The 19886-nt window shown below is 36.4% G+C and overlaps 1 protein-coding gene and 1 pseudogene across 1 annotated transcript; both read right to left on the bottom strand.

Moving 5' to 3' along the window:
* The window catches only part of LOC104226866 (probable 5-epi-aristolochene synthase 4), a 4165-nt pseudogene extending 3050 nt beyond the window's left edge, over positions 1-1115 (bottom strand).
* Positions 1116-8419: 7304 nt separating this feature from the next.
* On the bottom strand, positions 8420-16937 carry LOC104242495 (acyl-CoA-binding domain-containing protein 4). Its single transcript, XM_009797556.2, has 14 exons — positions 16788-16937; positions 15467-15594; positions 13551-13628; positions 13342-13422; positions 13084-13150; positions 12939-13000; positions 12597-12736; positions 12402-12528; positions 12145-12259; positions 11945-12033; positions 10052-10135; positions 9496-9816; positions 9353-9412; positions 8420-8880 (listed from the first exon to the last, which is right to left on the bottom strand). Exons 2-14 carry the CDS (start codon positions 15560-15562, stop codon positions 8716-8718), a joined length of 1485 nt encoding a protein of 494 aa, XP_009795858.1. The 5' UTR covers positions 15563-15594; positions 16788-16937; the 3' UTR covers positions 8420-8715.
* Between the last annotated feature and the right edge of the window lie 2949 nt (positions 16938-19886).

Genomic DNA, 19886 nt, shown 5'->3' with positions numbered 1-19886 from the left:
AAAGTTAATCAAACAGTTTCCACAAATGAAGGTTTGGTCGAAATTGTAGACCTCCGAAAATGCTATGAGGCTTAGCAATTTCTCACAACTCACTCATTTTAAACAGTGTTTTAAAAAGTGTTTTTTTGGCTGAGCCTTGGGGTGAGGCGCACCAAAAATACACCGAGGTACACTGGCGGGGCGTAAGTATCGTGGAGCACAAGCCCTGACATTCCAGGCATTCAGGCGTATGTCATTGGGAGTATAATCCCCGAAAACTTTTCCAAATTTGAGCCAAATCGTTTTTTTAGTAAATTTTCAAACTAAAAATATCAAAAGTTGGGCACACTACTGAGGAATGTAGACAGAGGAAGACCCAAGAGAAAAATGATGGTTTTGTAGAGCAAACAAGGAAGAATAGAAGAGGTGAGAGGAGGAGGAAGGTGGTGACTAAATGGGTGGCAAAAGACCAGAGTAGCCTTACCACTGATCCAACTACTTCTGCAACAAAGGAAACTACCACTGAACCACAGGAGACTAATAGCCTGTTTGGCCAAGCTTTTTTTGGGGCCAAAAGTGCTTTTTTTGTCAAAAATACTTTTGGCCAAAAATTGAGGTGTTTGGCCAAGCTTTTGGAAGGAAAAAAAGTGTTTTTGAGGAGAAGCAGAAAAAAGTAGCTTCTCTCCAAAAGCACTTTTCTGAGAAGCATTTTTGAGAAAAAAACACTTAGAAGCAGTTTTCAAAAGCTTGGCCAAACACTAATTACTGCTCAAAAGTGTTTTTCTAATTAACTAGCCAAACACAAACTACTTCTTATCAAAAACATTTTTTTTAAAAATACTTTTGAAAAAAAACACTTCTCAAAATAAACTGATTTTAGAAGGATGGCCAAACGGGCTATAAGGCCACTTTGGATGAGGAGGAATTCCCAGCATTAGTAGTGCCAATAAGTAAAGAAGGATCCAAAAGCCAAGGTAAAAGAATTGTTGATGGTGGACTGGAAGATCAGGCACAACAAGCTACAGCTAGCTGCTCCACCAGCCAGGTTAGAAGTACCAATAGATTTGAGGTACTGACTCAAGGATATACATCATCTGATACAAGGGAGGGTGGTATTGACCACCTCAAACCTCCATGATTATAAGTACCTGGAATATAAGAGGGCTTAACAGGCCCTTTAAACAGAAGGAGATGACTCTCTTTCTGAAAAAATATAAAGTTGAAATTATGGGGATAGTTGAGACAAGAGTAAAAGTGAATAAAGCTAGGAGGATTACACAGAAGATTGCAACGAATTGGCAAGCCAATTACAACTATGACCATTCTTATAATGGTCGTATTTGGCTACTGTGGAAACCTCATATAAAGCTTCAAATATTAGAAGTACATGATCAGTTCATCCATTGTGAAGTGGAGGACCCAAGTAGTCGAAAAAGGTTTTTACTCACTGTGATTTATGCAAATAATGATTTGATGCATAGACAACAACTATGGGATAAGCTTGCTTTTATAGGAGCTCACATTACAACTGAATGGCTGGTATGTGGTAACTTTAACAATGTGCTTCATACTGAGGATAGGATTGGAGCCCCTATAACACAGGCAGAGATCCAGGGCGTCAAGGACCTATTAGATCGATTGCAATTTACTCCCTTGAAGAGCAAAGGTTGGTACTACACTTGGTGTAACAAAAGAGATGACAATGCAAGAGTTTACAGTAAGATAGACTAGGCATTTGGGAATTATTATTGGCTGATGAACTATGGTTGTAATGACCCGACCGGTCATTTTACTTTCTAGAATATCATTCCCTTAAATAAGCCTTCTCGTACTTATTTTTACTAATTTATGACTTGCGGGGATGGTTAGTTTGGGATTTGAAAGAGTTCAGGTTGAAATCGGAACACTTGGTTCCTTAAGGTTGGCTTAAAATACCAAGTTTGACTTTGGCCAACATTTTGAGTAAACGGCCTCGGAATTGGGATTTGACGGTTCTCATAGGTTCGTATGATGATTTCCGACTTGGGCGTATTTTCGGATCGGGTTTTGGATGACTTGAGAGTGTTTTGACACCAAAAAGTGAAAGTTGGTTCTTCAAGGTTTTATGAGTTCTTTAAATTTGGTTTGGACGAGGTTTTGGTGATATCGAGGTCCAAATGGAATTTCGAGACCAGAAATAGTTCCATAATATCATTTAAGACTTGCACGCAAAATTTGGTATCATTTCGAGTAGTCTAAGTATGATTCAGCGCGTTCGGAACAATTAGGAAATTTAAAGTTCAAAGTTTGATTCAATTCGGTTTTGGGGTATGATTCTTCGTTTCGTTGTTGTTTTACGCATTTCGTGAGTTCGAGCATGTCCGGTCCGTAATATGATTACAGACTTGCTGGTGTGGTTGGACGGGGTCCCCAGGGGCTCGGGTGTGTTTCGGACCACTCGAAGCCAAGTTGAAAAATCACCAGATTTCTGCTTATAGTTTCCTTCTTCGCGAACGCGGATGGACCCTCGCGTTCGCGATGAAGGATTTGGGGGCTGGCATTTTTGCCCTTCGCGTTCACATAAGCAGGGCCGCGCTCGTAAAGGCCTGGACTCTTTGGCCTTCGCGTTCGCTTGCGAAGGTCGCGTTCGCGTAGAAACCTGGGCCTGGGCCTAGGCCCCCCGATTGCCTTACTGGATGCTTACTGGGTATATATTGTTTATCTACTCATACTACACTTTTATACTTAATTGTACAGGATCTGAGGCAGGTGCAACTAGTTACCCGTCTGGCACGCATACTTGATCTTGGTTCAAGATTTCACGGTGAGCTGCCCCCTTCCAAGTCGTTCAGCAGCATGTTGGAGTGTCTATTTTGTTTTGTTGTTGTCTATTCTATTTCAGGCAGTAGGATAGATATCTTTTATATATTCTACTAGTTGCCCATGTACTTGTGACACTAGATCTTGGCACACATTAATAGACTAGTGATTTTTGGGTTCTGTTCCTATGGTTATAAATGTTTGCAACTGTTTTCCATTTATTATCTTAAATCGGTTTCTTATTCAATCTTTAAATTATGGAAAAATTTCTATATGGGAAGACTAGTTAAAAATAGGAAATCACTAGGTTGTTCACTGTTGGCTTGTCTAGTAACGGTGCTGGACGCTATCACGGCCTGACATGGATTTGGGTCGTGACAATGGCCATATTGAAGCAGAGTATCTGAATCCTGGAGTTTCAGATCACTCACCTATATTGCTTAAATGCAATTTTGTAGCTCAACAACAGAACTTGCATCCTAGACCCTTCAAGCTATATCAAACAGTACTTCACCATCCAGATTTTGTATTGTGAAAGAAGTGTGGGCACAGGATTATGGAGATGCAGGGCTGTCCAGAACATGGCAAAAACTTAAGAGGCTAAGGAGGCACTAAGGGAGTTAAATGCTTTCATGGCCTCTTACCAACAAAAGCTAAATCAAGCCAAACAGAAATTGGAACTAGCACAATACCATATCCTTCAACCATTATGCCAAAGCTATATAGAACAGGAGAAAGAAGCTTTAATGGAAGTGGAAAAGTGGAGTAATATAGAGGAACATGTTCTAAGGCAAAAATCACGAGTCCCATGGATACAATATGGAGATGCTAATACAAAATACTTCCATGCTCAATGGAAGATGTGCACAAGTGCTAACACAATTCATTCTATTCATAATGATGCAGGAATCAGGATCACAGAACCAAAGCAAGTAGAAGACCAATTTCTCTCTTTCTTCAAGAAGTTGATGGGAGAGTCATCACACATTCTCCCCTATCCAAATTTTGAGGTGATTAAGAAAGGGTCCTTCCTGACAAGACAACAATAACTGGAGCTGATCAAGGATGTCACAATAGAGGAAATAATTAATGTTGTTAAAAGCATGCCAACTGACAAAGCACCAGGTGTTGATGGATTTCCAATTGAGTTTTTCACTCAACACTAGGAGGAGGTAAAAGATGATGTGCTTGCTGATGTGCTAGCCTTCTTTCAAACAGGAAATATGCACAAGGCTATCAATTGTTCTGCTATCACTCTGATCCCAAAAGCCCCCAACCCACCTAGGTTAAGGACTATAGGCCTATAACATGTTGCACAACTATATACAAGATCATCACTAAAGTTCTCACTAGAGACTAAAGAAAGTGATAGGTCATCTGGTAGGAGGATCTCAATCAGCTTTCATTGAAGGCAGAAGCATCACTGATAATATATTGTTCACCCATGAACTATTCAAAGGCTATAACAGGAAAGGGATCCCTGCAAGGTGTGTCCTTAAGGTTGACCTTAGGAAGGCCTATGACACATTGGATTGGTATTTTCTGAAAAGGCTACTGATTGAACTGGGATTCCCACATAAGTTTATTGAGTGGATAATAGAATGTATAACTACTGTCACTTATTCCTTAATACTGAAACGTGGGCTCACTAAACCCTTCAAAGGCTAAGGAGGAATAAAGGCAAGGTGACTCTATGTCACCTTATCCGTTTGTGCTTGCCATGGAATATCTACAGAGGGAATTTGACCAGTTGGCTTTGAACAAGGAGTTCCACTTCCACCCTAGATGCAAAAAATTGGGAGTGATCCATGTGTGTTTTGCTGATGATCTGCTGATGTTTTGTATGGTAGACCTTCCTTCTATTAGGTTGCTCCAACATGCTTTTATGAATTTTTCAAAGGCCTCAGGACTACAAGCAAATGTAGACAAGAGCTCTATTTACCTTGCTGGCATTTCTGCAAATCTGAAGGAGGACATCTTGCAGGAGCTAGGATATAATGAGGGCACATTGCCACTCAAATACCTGGGAGTGCCACTAGCATCAAGGAAGTTGTCAATTAACCAATGCTGGCCACTGGTAGAAAAGATCACTGCAAGGATAAGTTGTTAGACATCAAAGCTTCTATCATACTCAGGAAGATTACAGCTCATAAAATCAGTGATCTTCGGTGTACAATCATACTGGGCACAAATATTCTTACTGCCAAAGAAGGTGTTGAAAATGATTAAAGCCACCTACAGAACATTCTTATGGACGGAAAAGCAGAAATCTCTAGGAAAGCACTTGTGTCTTGGGATAAGATATGCTTGCCACAAGCAGCGGGAGGACAGAATGTTATTAACCTGTACAACTGGAACAAAGCAACAGTGGCGAAATACTTATGGGCTATCACCAAGAAGAAGGATTGCCTTTGGATCAGGTGGATCCATGCTTACTACATCAAGAACCAGACCATTGATTCTATGTCCATACCCAAGAATGCAGCCTAGGTTGTGAGGAAAATTCTTGAACTCAGGAAGCTTATCCTTGAGACACCTACCTTGCAAGGAGACCTGACTTCAAGACTGATGACATTGCAAAGTACACATGGAAGATTCAGCATAAAGAAGCTATATAAGTTGCAGATTCCTCAGATCCAAAAGGTGTACTAGAAATGTCTGATCTTACAACCTCATATACACCCTCGACACAAATTCAACTTATGGCTAGCTGTATAGGGGAAATTACCTACTGTGGAGAGGCTACAGAAAATTGGTATTCAAATTCTCCAAACTTGTGTTTTCTGTGGCATGGATGATGAACACTTTGATCACTTATTCTTTGGCTGTGCATACACGAGGAATATCTGGCAAAGGTTACTGAATTGGCTTGGTTGTCCAAAACAGATAAGAACATGGCAGGAAGAGATGAAATGGGTGACAACCTGTGCTAGGCAAAAGAAAGGTTTTGGGACAATTGTCTTAGCTGTTTTTAGGGTGATGGTATACCTCATATGGAGAGATAAGAACAAGATCAGATTTTAGAGTGGAAGCTCATCACCAGATGGAATGTGCAGAGAAATTGCAAGCCATATACACATCAGAGGCAATACATATATCAGATGGCAGAAGCATTTGGAGGCATTGAATTGGTATCCTTAGACAAGTTTAATTTCTTTATTTTGTCCAATGTACTGCCCTTTTGTTTATAGTGCAGATTGTATAGGTGTTAGGTTGTGTATAGGTTATAGCTGAAATTAAAACCTTGTATAGGTTATAGTTGAGCAATTAGTTGCCAAGCTGAGTTAAGGAACTGGTCAGCAATTACTATATTATATTGATCTTTTTTTGGCAAAATAGAATGGAAGTTTACCGGAAAGAAAAAAAAAGAATCTCAAAAGCCAAAGATTGTTTCTAATTTTTATCACAATTTCATAATTTTTACTCTTTGTTGTTTAGTATACGGAGAAAAAAACACACTTTAGACTTTTATCTGCAAAGTGTTTTGCCTTCCAATTCTTACTCTGCTCCCATCCTTGCATTTCCTTCATTATGCTTTGTTTTCTCCACACACCAAAAAAAATTGCATTTTTAAATATATTAATTTCAAATTAGTTTTTGAATTTAAAATTTCTTTTGGTATCGCTCTGGTTTAGATATTGCTTTGATGACATAGGTGTAATGTATCTTTACTTTTCAAGTAAAAAAAAATTGTATGATTCATGCGCGCATACATATTAATTTTATAAGTTTCTTAAACTTTTTACAATTTTAATGTATTTTTCTTATATATATAATGATTTTATTTAATTTATAAAATATAAAAAATAAAACACTTCACGCCTTGGGGCTTTCACCTCGTCTCGTATTAAATAAAACGCCTCACCTCTCGCCCACACCTTTTAAAACACTGATTTTAAATAGACAGTTTTACCCTACTATAGTTCTAATTGAAATTTAAAACTTTCTTTTTAAGTTACTTTGGTAATATATACTAGTTTACGTCTTTTTACATCTAATTGGTAAAGCTTTGGTAATATATAAGTAGTTTACTTTGGTAATATAGAAGTAGTTTACGTCTTTTAAAACTTTCTTTTTACATCTAATTGGTAAAAGCTAGATGATGGGCTTGTACAGCAATTTCGAAATGGGATTTTTACTTATCTATACCATATATCAAATTTTATTACCAAAAATGTTCATAATTTGTTATTTACCCGTGTAGTCCACACTTTTACTACAAATTATATACCAATCCCAAAATAGGTAGATTTTGCCATAAAACGCGCTAAAATGAAGGCACCAGATCTGCGTGTGATTCTGTCAACATCAAATTCGAATTGCTGCGTAATTCTCTCCTTCCTCAACGGAAAGAGATCTCTCTTCTCTCACTCAATTACAATTCTCAAAAAACGCAAGCTACTGAAGCTCCAGTAATCAAACGGAAAGGAGATTTCTGTTCTTCATCTTCATCTGTTCTTCCATATATTTTCCACCATTGATAGCCATTAAAAAGCTTGAAAGCTTTGAATTCAAATTTGGGTTTTCAAAAATCATTATTTGTTTGGATTGGGTGTTGTTGTAAATAATTCAAAATATGTTTAGGAGTTTATATCTCAATTTTGAGGGGTTTTGGTGAAGATTAGACTTGGTTTTGACTTAATTTTAGATTGAAACTCGAAGAAGAAGAAGAAGAAGAAGAAGAAGAAGAAGACGTATTTCCAGAAATTGTAGATAAATTGTAGTTAAATTGTAGAATTGTAGATATATTGTAGATAAATTGTAGATGAATTGTAGATTGGGAAGACTAAAACTTCTACAAATCTTCTACAATTATGTCGAAAATGCCAATTATGCTACAATTGAAATGAGAATTTGGATATTAAAATTCAATGTATCTATTTTGTAGATATCTTGTAGATAAATTGTAGATTATTTGTATTCTGATTGTAGATGCATTATTTTCTGTTTTCACAAATCCAAAACGACTAAAGCTTCTATAAAATCTTCTGCAAAAAATAGTCTACAATTTATCTACAATTTTTCTAATTTGACTACAATTTGACTACAAAATATCTACAAATTCTGGAAATATGTCTTCTTCTTCTTCTTCTTCGAATTTCAATCGACTGTGTTAACCAGTAACCTTCAACCACTGCCCAAAAATAAAAAAAGAGGTCAAAGAATTTCGAACTCTCTGCCATTATTATTTCCAGTGGGAATTCAAGTGGTTGGATCAAAGAATTTAAAATTTTCTTGTGAATCTGAAAATATGATATTTTTCGACGGTGGTGGGCAGTTGGGGATGATCAACGAGAGGAAGCATAGGAGCATCGTGAGTTGTGTGTGTGTTGTGAACAGTTGAGATGAAAGGAAAGAGAAAGTGGGAAGATATAGTCCTATAATTATGCCTAATATAAATGAACCCTTAATTATATCCCTAATTTGAATTATGGTATAGAAATGGTAATTTGGTATGCTTAAATGTAATAAACACAAATCTTAAACATTGAGGGTAATAAGGTTTGATATATGGTATAGATAGGTAAAAATCCCTTTGGAAATACCTGTCCTTGAACAATTTTGTAAAAATACTGTTATACGTCCAATTAGAATCCGAGTTCAATGTTACTAATCTTAAAACACTGAACAGCACACAGAGTTTACAAACGAATGAGATAATTATAACACATTAAAAAACAATGAATTTGCTACAATTAAAAATTGCGATTACAAAATGTAAGTGCCACAGATGACATAAAAAAGTAAGTGAAAAGAATGCTACATATGTTTTTTCAATCATTTCCTAATCTTCTCACAAAACCATATTATGTTCAACAAAAATTCCAAAGTTGCACTTCCTCTGACAAAACAACATTACAAGAGTTTCTTTTGCAAGCTGGCACTATTAATGGGGAAGAAAACAGAGGTTGCAAATATGCAAATTGATTTTCATTCTCATCCAGTAATCCACTTCCAAGCACCGCCCGAGCCCTGTTTTTGAACAGATGCAGCACGCTCCATGTCACGTTCCAATTCAGATTTCTCCTTTCGTAGAGCCTGAACTTCCTCCTCTATAGACTGCATGGAACCGAGCATCTTTTGTAGCTCCGCTATTTGTGCCTGAAGATGCCATAAAATCTCACGTTTTGAATTGAGACATAAATGATTTGATTGCTCCGATATAGGACAGTATTGTCAAAGGTGAAGAGCTCTAAAAAGCACTCTAGGTCAATTGGGGCTTTAAGCGCATAGCGCAATTGAAGTGTGGGCTTTAGTTAAAAAAGGCGCAATGCAAAAAAAAAATGAAAATATACATGTAATTCAAGAGAAAAGTAACAAATTCATTTATATTGTTTTCCTCAAAAAAAATATAGTCTAGCATTGCTCCATTCAAGATAGAACTCGTGGTCAGTAAGGGGCACGTCTTGGTGCCTTGCCTACACTAAAGCGCAGCTTAAGTGAAGCGAAGCGTCCTCCCTGAGCTTCAAGGCTTAAGCGCGCCTTATATTAGCCTTTGACAACACTGATATAGGATACGGAGGAGAGAATTAGACTTTAAGTTCAAAAAGGAAAGAAGTGTCAGAAGTATAACCTCCAGTTTAGCACATGTTGATCTCTCAGATATAAGTTGACCTTGAACTGACTGAAGCTCCTGTAATGAAGCAATGAACGTCAAGAATGGATAAGTACGTGATTATCAATTCCTATAGAAGCATATCACTCTAATGAGAGTACCTTGGACAAGTCAGCATGAGTGCTGTTGACTTCTTCAATCTTGGCCTTGAGATTAGCATTTTCTGCTTGGACGTCTGCAAGCGATGACTCCAGCGCCTTTTTTTGTAGTCCAAGTGCACTAATTTCGGCCGAAAGCTTTTGCTGAGTGTTATCGACATGGACTTCCTTAAAATTGGAATCTTCTCTTTCAGATAAATCTAACTTTTCAGGTTTAGTTAAGGCATATGCAGCTCTAACAGAAGCTGCTGCTGCTTCGGCTGCTGGTGACTGAAGTATCTTGGGATGTAATACATCCCTTGGTTTAGGCCTCATAACATATACCTATACCAAAAACGCAGTAATTTAGGAAAGAGGGCTTCGTAGCACAAAACGTTTAGCTTAATACCATTTCCTCTCAGACTAGATCTAGTGAACATATGATGAATAATCCCTCCTTTCCGAGTCAAGTAATAATAGTTATATGAGACACGACTCAATGCTTCTGTAATCCATCTATCTCCCACAAGAAACTCTAAGGCTGTTGAAGAAAAGCGAATATAAAGGATTTAGCAGATACCTCATTATTGTACTTCCCGTTGTAGCCACCAAAAGCAACCAAGAATTTCTCACCATCAAGTAATGCTGAAGACACACTCAGTCCCTGTTTCAAAATGTCATATCAGACAGAATCGTCACCAAAACCTAAAGACCAATTTAGAAAAAGAAATACACAATCTCAACGAAGTTTATGAATACCGGGAAATCATATTGTCATTGAACAGAGTATCTTAAGCTAATGAAGTTTACCAGAATATTTTTTTACTCTTATGAGTTATGGGTTTACCAGAACTAAGCGGGTGTTTCCTCAAAATATACAAGTTCTAGATAAGTGTACTACAACAACTCTCTTAAAAAAAATTAGTGTGGTTGCAGTACACTTATCTAGACTTGCTTGTATATTTTGAGGAAATACCCGTATATTTTGTACAATCACACTCTGCTAAATGCTTTCAATTTCTAATCCTTTTGTTGTTTCGTCTGGCAAACTAGAACTATCGTGCCAGTGTGCTTTGTCAATCCTTCAATAAACATCCACTCACACCAGCATAAGTTTCATATACTTGAAAACATTTTAAATCAAGAAGCTGAACAGACGAAGAGCAGAATACAAGCACACCTGCACTACAAATGCTAAGAAATCGAGAATCGAAGTCATCTCAAAATGAAGAATAGCTAAAATTTGACGAGCTTACGTACAACTCAGTAAGTTTTGCATAATAATTGGATCAAAGATAGAATAATCCCACAGTCAAAAAGGAAAAAAGGATGGCATAGAATGTACAATACAACTAAGAAGATGCAAGATTGTGATAAGATCATGATGAAACTTCCAAAGAACAAGTAATTCTTCAGCATTTAATGGAAAAAAGTGCAGAGCAACAAAATAGTTTTCAAGTGAAATAGGTTATGCATCTAACGAAATCAGCAGCATAAATAAGCATACTTAAGCCAAATGCTCAAGCTTGATTTTTCATAGGTACCTCCAACTTCTATATCCAAATTGGTTATTTTTACCCCCTTCCTTTTCCTTCTTTTTTTTTATAATGGGAATGCTGCCCCCTAATTTGCTTCAGTGGTAAAGACACGACATGAGATGTGTGAACAAGGCGCATGTCATGAGTTCGAAACCCTGCCACTGACAAGGAACCTGGTATTTAAGTGGGAGCAGGATAAAGGAGAGGGCGCATACTTCCTCGAGTACCTAACATGTGCACCAACTAGGGTTGAACCAGCTAAATCACATGGAATATCTAGGTCATCAAGAAAGAACAACAGAAATGCAATTCAGGTCTGAAACTGGCAAGTATAGAAACATATTTTTACATTTTTTTTTATGAAGTAGATTCATTAAATGGCATCAAGAAGATGATAAAAAGCTTTTAAGATTACAAACGAGATTTTAAACATATTTTTACAGTTTACTTCAACTGAAGGAACAACCTTGATTTTCTTGTAGAAAAATCAATCTGATTCTGGGAAGCAAAGTGAAGCGAAAAAGTTCCCCATATCAATATTATTTTTCTATTTCCGTATTAACTATTTTCATGGCACAATTTCAGATTTTTTTTTTCCTTCAGTTTCTTGAAAGAATAATTTCTTTCACTGAAATAGAAAGAGTAGAGCTGGTTCATCAGTGTCGACATATTACGAAGTCCTGCTCAACCGTGTCCCGCCACAATTCTAACCGAGTAAAGGACATAGTCCCATAGATTACTAAAAGGTCTTTTTTTTGGATAGGATACTAGAAGTTTCCAGTAAAGAAACCTTAGATAATCCAACTCGGTCCAAAAGATACCACTGCTTAAGCACAAGATATTCTTCCTAAGAAAAAAAAGGGATATCTTATTTCCCGGAAGAAGGTCCATTGCAGAAAATATAATGCTAGGGGAGATAGATAGCAGATGATAACCTCACTTGCGAGCGGATCTCTCCCCTTTACAGTTGCTAATACTGACACTACAAGCTTCGACATATTTAACACAAGAGTTTCTGGCACACCTGCAAAAAGAATAACATTAAACATAAAAATAGAAATAAAAAGATATGTGCATCATGAATCAGAATGCACAGAGGGTATGAATGAAGAGGCTGCTTAAATGTTTCACTTACCACTTCGGTTATCTCCGCCACCAACGATATACCAGTTGTCACCTAGAGTAACACCAGCATGACCAGCTCTTGGACTAACCAGATCCCCCTGAAGTTGTGGTCGAGACCATTCCATCTGCCAATGAAGAGGAGGTTTTCGAAATTTTACAATCCAACTGACTATAATTATTCATAACACTTTCTTTGGAGATCATTCAAAGTAAAAAATGGCTGCATCGTGAGTACTAAATGGCTGCATCCAAACAGGTAAACTATACCGTTTCTAAGTCAAGGACATGAATATCGTTGAAAAAAACTGAATGAGAACATCCGCCCAGAATCAGAAGGTAGCGATCAGCATGGAGTGCAGCTGTATGATCAAATCTGGGAGCTGGGGATGTCTGCCTATCAAAGCACAATGAATTAATGCAGATGCATAATTAGTGAAGAAATAAATTTAGTAAGATACTTACGTGGTCTCAACAGTACTCCAAGTCATTGTCTCTAGATCAAGAACATTAACATCATTTAGCAGAAACCTATTCCGGTCTTCTCCACCAAACATTATGAGTTTAGATCCGAATATGGTAACAGATTGCCCACCTCGGGCTACCTGGAAGACACAATAGACAAGAAGCAACATTACAGCTCTCAACTAGAAAGAAACAGCATAACGGCAATCAGTAGTAAGATGACCAGCAGATACACCATGAAGTGAGAGGGAGACTCGTGTAGTTCCAATAAGTTCGAGAATTGCCCAAAAAGAAGGCTGTGAAAGGGAAAGAGTGAAATCTTAGAGGAGGATGGTTACTTACCGGAAGTTTTCCAAAGGTCTCTATAACACCACATTCATATGATTGAAGATCGATGAAACGAACTGCAAGATACAACGAGAAGATTTGAAGTTAAGATGAATAAGCATCACTTCCTCTTTTTAAAAGGCTCCAAAGGACAACAAACCTGTTACTGTATCAGAAACATCCTTTGAGTGACCAGCAAGAAATAAAAGTTTATTTTCCCACTTAATCTGCCAACAACGTCAAAGAGCAGCACCAAAACAAGAAGAATAGAAGACGAATCATACATCAGTGGATTATTAGCTAGAGCGAGTGAAATGGAAATTACCTGATTGAACAAACATATAAAATTGAAGGAGAAAAAAAAACAGATCCAGCAAATAAAGCAATTAGAACATAATAATATTAGGTCAACTCTCACCATATTGTGGCCAGAGGTAGCTGGAAGAACTCCAGAATTCAACTTTATAATGGACCATGACAAACTTTTTAGATCAAAAACCTGCGGAATGGAATTAATTAAAGAAAGAAAAGAACAACAGTGTACGTGAAATCAAAAACTATTATAAAACCCGCAAAATACTTGGAATTGTCAAACAAGAAAAACTGATCATAAGATTGACCAAATACCTGAATGTCAGACAGGTATCGTCCATTACGACTTCCACCAATGATGTATAATTTTCCATCAACTGTGGCAGCTGCATGCTACAGTGCAATAGGAAAGTCGTATAAGAAGTAATATCCTAAGATATAATCAGAAGACCCACGAAAAATAAAAGTACCATATTGGGATAAAGAAAAGAATCAGAATATGAAAGCCTGTATACAAGAACAAGGGTGATATCCAAAATTGCAATAACTATTAGGGTATTAAGCTGCTTAGCCATACTATGAAAGTCTGGGAGAGAGTGGTAGAGCTAAGGGTGAGGAGGAGTGTGTCTATTTCCGAGAACCAGTTTGGGTTTATGCCGGGGCGTTCGACAACAGAAGCCATCCACCTTGTTAGGAGATTAATGGAGCAGTATAGGGAGAGAAAGAAGGACTTGCATATGGTGTTCATCGACTTAGAAAAGGCGTACGATAAAGTTCCCGAGGGAGGTTTTGTGGAGACGTTTGGAGGCTAGAGGTGTACATGTTGCCTACGTTAGGTTGATTAAGGACATGTATGATGGAGTAAAGACCCGAGTGAGGACGGTGGGTGGGGACTCGGACCATTTCCTGATTATGTTGGGGTTGCATCAGGGGCCGGCACAGCCCTTTTTTGTTTGCTCTGACGATAGACGTACTGACGCGCCACATCCAAGGGGAGGTGTCATGGTGCATGCTATTTGTAGATGATATTGTATTGATTGACGAGACGCGAGACGGTGTCAATGCGCAATTAGAGGTATGAAGGCAGACCCTAGAACCTAAAGATTTCAAGTTGAGCAGGACCAAGACAAAATATAAGTTCAGTGGCGAGACTCAAGGAGGGGGAGGGGAGGGAGGCTGGACTCGCAGGTCATCCCTAGGAGAGGAAGTTTTAAGTACCTTGGGTCTATTATTCGGGGGGGTGGGGAGATTGATGAAGATGTCACATATCGTATTGGGGCGAGATGGATGAAATGGAGACTCACTTCCGGTGTTTTGTGTGACAAGAAGGTGCCATCGAAACTTAAGGGTAAGTTCTACAGAGTGGTGGTGTGACCAACAATGTTGTATGGGTTTGAGTATGGGCCAATCAAGATCGCTCATGTCCAGAAGATAAAGGTAGCAGAGATGAGGGTGTTGAGATGGATGTGCGGGCACACCAGGTTAGATAGGATCAAAATGAGGTTATTCACGACAAGGTGGGTGTGGCCCCTATTGAGGACAAGATGCGGGAAGCGCGGCTTAGGTGGTTTGGTCATGTGAGGAGGAGGAGCACAGACGCGGTGAGAAGGTGTGAGAGGTTGACATTGGAGGGCCTACGGAAAGGTAGAGGTAGGCCAAAGAAGAGGTGGGGAGAGGTGATTAGGCAAGACATGGCGCAGCTTCAGCTGACCGAGGACATGACCCTTGATAGAAAGGTATGGAGGCCGAGGATTAGGGTAGTATAGTAGGTAATCTAGAGCATTCATAACAGTAGTATTGGCACCCAGTCTCACTTGCTGTTGGTAGTAGGTTTTTATGACTAACCATTGTTTTCTTTCATTGTTGATCACTTTACTATCTTATTGTTTTTATTCTGCTTTTATATGGCTTTTTGGTATTGTCCCTTCTTGTCTATATTTTCATTAATGTGGTGCTTATGCTTTCCTGAGCCGAGGGTCTATTGGAAACAGTCTCTCTATCCTCACAAGGCAGGAGTAAGGTCTGCGTATACACTACCCTCCCCAGACCCCACAGTGTGGGATAATACTGGGTATGTTGTTGTTGTTGTAAAAGAATCAGAATATGCATGACAACATTGTGCTATAAAGCTTGAATGGAAGAAGAAAAGAAGTCAAGAATGGCATAACCAACACAAGATCTTGCACAATGTGATCATATAGGTTAATATAAAAATATAGAAGTAGGGGAACCTTGTAGCGTGCAGCTGGTCTCGGACCAGAGACAGACAGAGGAGTCCATTGGTCATAGGTTAAATCCAAATACCAATTTTGACCATCAGATCCCATAGCAGCTTAATTTTGAGCTCAAGAAACCTCGTCTGTTTGGACAGCACCAAAGAAATCAGTTACAGGTATAGCAGAGCACATAACATCATAACATTACACGTTATGAAATGGAAATATAACACCAGAGTTTGATGATAGTAAAGAATAATGAATTCTATTCTTGATAAAGAGAGTGAGAATTTTTGTGGTAAAGGGTGGGCTGTTTATCAAGAGCCGAATCAACCCTTTGCTTGAGCAGGAGCAGCTTATAGAAAATCCCGCTAACCAGTTACCCATCAATTCTTATAACCAATTATGGAACTGAATTTGGCTAAAAATTGGACCTTTTTAATGAACAATACTTACTTAATTGATCAGAAAGTAACACAATTAGTAAGCTAAAATTAAGTTTTCAAAACTTACTAATTATTGTGTATATATAAATATATTTTCAGTGCATAATGCACTATATTTAAATAAACTCTACAATAACACTTCAAAACAAAATTCCCTCAACACAATGTAAAACAAGAACTGAAAATTATATGCAAAGAAGACTCAATTTGAAATGTGTATTTACATCCATAGCTTACATCAGAAAAACATAATCAGGTGCATACACAGGTTAATCAAAGCATGGGATTCAATTTCTAAAGACAAGAATCAGTTAAAAATCAATTCAAATTAGGTGAGATCTTAAGATTTGTCAAACTTAATGCTATAAAATGTGCCAAATACCTGGAATTAACAACCAAAGAAAATAATGCTGACAACTGAAAACAATCAAAAGACTGTTTTTTAGCAAGATCGAAACAAAACAAAGAGAACTAAGCAACATAACTTTATAAAAGACAATTCAACTAAGCTCAGCTTCATCAGTATTGCTTTAAAAAAAACCACAAATGTCTCTTAGCTAACTGAACAATTCCATCATAAATTTTATATACTCTAAAAACCTATATATGTGTGAATCTCAACTAATAATTATATGCAAGCAGATCATTTAGGTAAAATATTCGATTTAGTAATCTCTCATTTTGATTATTTTCTATCATAAATTGCATTGAAAAAATACATAATTTTATCAAGAATGCTGATTTTCACATCAACCCATTTGGGAAAATCATCAAACACATCAGAATTATATGAATACAGCAATTTTTTCACATATAAATCTCATGGCTTTCATTGACAAATCAACATAATTGGACAGAAAAATGGTTTAAACAGAATAAAAGAAACTTACAGCAAATTGGGGATACGGATCTGAAAATGAACTGAGATCGGACGGCGGGAATCGTCCGATCTCCGGAGGAACAATGGGAATGTACGGATTAAAGGTTACGGAATGAGATCTTGGGAAGGTCTCAAGTTCCTCTTTTATTTGGTTTTTTTCTTTTTGGTCTTTTATTTGGTTACTTAAATTAGACACAAAACTTACCAAAAGAATTTTATTTTAATAAAACAAATCTAACCTTTTTTTCACATAAAATATTACTTCTAAATATGTCTAAAAATAAATAAATACTAAAGGAGAAAGAATCCGAAGTTAATTAAATTAATAATAGCAAAAATTGGACCGACGCCTTCAGCTAGTAGCTTAGTAAAGGGGAATATATATTACTACCCTTTAATTGTCAAACTATGTATTTGAATTCTTAATTATTTCTCTAAGAGAAGAATTTCAGCATCCCTTCGCTTATTGCTGTTTATACCGATTAGTTATCACACATATAACAATATTTGATATTTAGATGTTATTTGACTGTAAAAAAATACCTAAACACTCATTTATTTCAATTTATTTATGTTATAAAAATAATATTACTTACTTTTAAATAACAAAATATTTTATTAATAAAAAATTTTAAAAAGATAATACAATATTAATAAGGTGATTGTGTGGAACAATTAATGGCAGAATACAAAGAATTCCTAATTTCAATCTTTTAAATTTTTTTCTATCCTTGTTAACAAGTTTTTGCCGTTTTCCTCTCACGCATCATGAGGCCATTTTGGATTGGGATTTTTCTTACAATTTATATACAAGCCATTATTAGTGTGATTAGGGGATTCTTTGCTTGAAAAATGGCCTAGTTGAAGGGAACGAAGTTTATCCAGTTGTGTGTTACCTATTTTAAGGCATAATTAGCGCAACTCTTCTCTTTCTTTGATATAATTACTTATTTTAAGAAAAGAATAATGTATGGTACAGCACTATACAAAATAAAAATAAATTTCATCAAAATTTAATACAAAATTTGATATATCTACAGCAACATGCATACTAAAAATAAATTTCATACAACTAATTATACAATATAGAACTAATTTGTAACTTATCCAACTTTCATACATCATTCTTACCCAATTAAATACAACCACAACATCATCCAACTTAAATATAATTTTCATACAAATTTTACACAATATGTTTTTTATATAATTTATATATATTTTGTATGTGGGGTGTTCTTCTGTTTCTTCTTCGAATTTCAATCTGAAAATCCAGCCAAATCTAATCTAATCTTTACCAAATACCCTCAAAATCAAGATATAAACTCTATAGAATATTCTCAATCATTTGTAATAACACACAATCCAATTTTTTTTGAAAATCCGAATTCGAATTCAAAACTTCGAAGCTTTTTAATGGTTATCAATGGTGGAGAGTCAAACACCTTCAAAATATATTAATTCACAATTTCAATTCGAACAATCCATCCAAATAATTAATATACATCTATTGCTATCCAAACATCGGAACACTAACAAGAGAAGGGGAAGCCAAAAAAAGCTTCAAACTCTAGCCATGGCAAAATTCAAACCGATAAAAAACTAATCCCTTTCTTCGCCATTGTTAGAGAAAATTATAAGCTTTAGAAGAAAAACCTTTGTAGAAGGAGGGTTGATTTCAAAGAGAGGGAGAGAAAAATCCTTTAGAAAGATTGAGGTTTGTCTGGGTAAGTAATGAATTGTGAAGACTTTTCGGAATTTACTAAATTAAAAGGCTACAATCAAGGGATACTCATTTAAAACTAATTTTTTTATAATTGGTAAATTATATATGATTATGTAATTAAGTTAAAACTTGATTAGGGAGGATAAATAAGTTTCATATGTAGTATAGGTAAGTAAAAATTTCTTTTTGGGTTAACGAACTTTGGAACTTGGGCCTTGTATGGGCTAAGCCATCTCAGACAGATGACTGACTATTATTAGGGTAAAATTTGCACGGGGGCGCCCTATTTGGTCGCCCCTATTTAACCTATACCCATTTTTTTTAAAGTTTTAACTTGTACCCACTTTAAACAACTTCAGCCCCTTTTCTCCTCCTCCTTCTCCTCCTTCGTTTTCTTCTTCTTTCTTCTGCTGTTGTTGGTGCTGCTATGAAACTTCAGTTTATGGGATGATTGCCATAAATATGTTTATCAGATTATTTTAAGAACAAATTATAAATAATTACGTAAGTTAGTAGACAATAATTTGTGAATATTTCCATGTACGGGAAGTTTAAGGTCACACTTAGTGATTCTTTTCATGATAATTTTGTTCTTTTCACGTTTATTGTTTCCAAAATTTATGATTTAGATATTGTTGGCAATCTGATTATTTATCCAGTATGTTAGAAAGCTTTTTCAAAAACTTCAGCTTATATAGTGCTAAAGTTTTTACAAATAAACTAAATAACTTCAGCACCTTCTGCTGAAGTTTTTCAAAAAACTTTATGACAAAACTAATGAATACAGGACAAAAAAACTTCAACTTTTAGTGCTGAAGTTTTTACAAATGAACTAAATAACTTCAGCATCTTCTGCTGAAGTTTTTGAAAAAGCTTATCTATGACAAAAAAACTTTAGCTTATTTAGTGTTGAAGTTCTTATAAATGAACTAAATAACTTCAACATCTTCTGCTGAAGTTTTTGTAAAAGCTTAATAACAAAACTAATGAATCTAGGACAAAAAAACTTCAGCTTATTTAGTGCAATTACAAACAAAAACTTCAACAAATAGAGAACAAAACTTCAGCTACTATGCTTAAGTTCAGCAACTACAAACAAAAACTTCAGCAAATAAAGAACAAAACTTCAGCTACTATGCTTAAGTTCAGCAACTACAAACAAAATTTTCAGCAAATAGAGAACAAAACTTCAGCTAATATGCTTAAGTTCAGCAATTACAAACAAAAACTTCAGCACACTTGGTTCAGCACACTTGCTACTTCAGGCTCGTCTACTAGAAGGCTGAAGTTTTGCGTGATTGCCTTTGCTACTTCAGCCCCGTATGCTGAAGTTACGCGAAAAAGCGGGTACGCTTGTAATTTTTTTTTTGCAAAATCGGTACA

This window comes from Nicotiana sylvestris, chromosome 5, assembly GCF_000393655.2.
Source record: "Nicotiana sylvestris chromosome 5, ASM39365v2, whole genome shotgun sequence".
Taxonomy (NCBI): domain Eukaryota; kingdom Viridiplantae; phylum Streptophyta; class Magnoliopsida; order Solanales; family Solanaceae; genus Nicotiana; species Nicotiana sylvestris.
The sequence above is the reverse complement of the archived record's forward strand: the minus strand, read 5'-3'. Positions and strand labels throughout refer to the sequence as shown.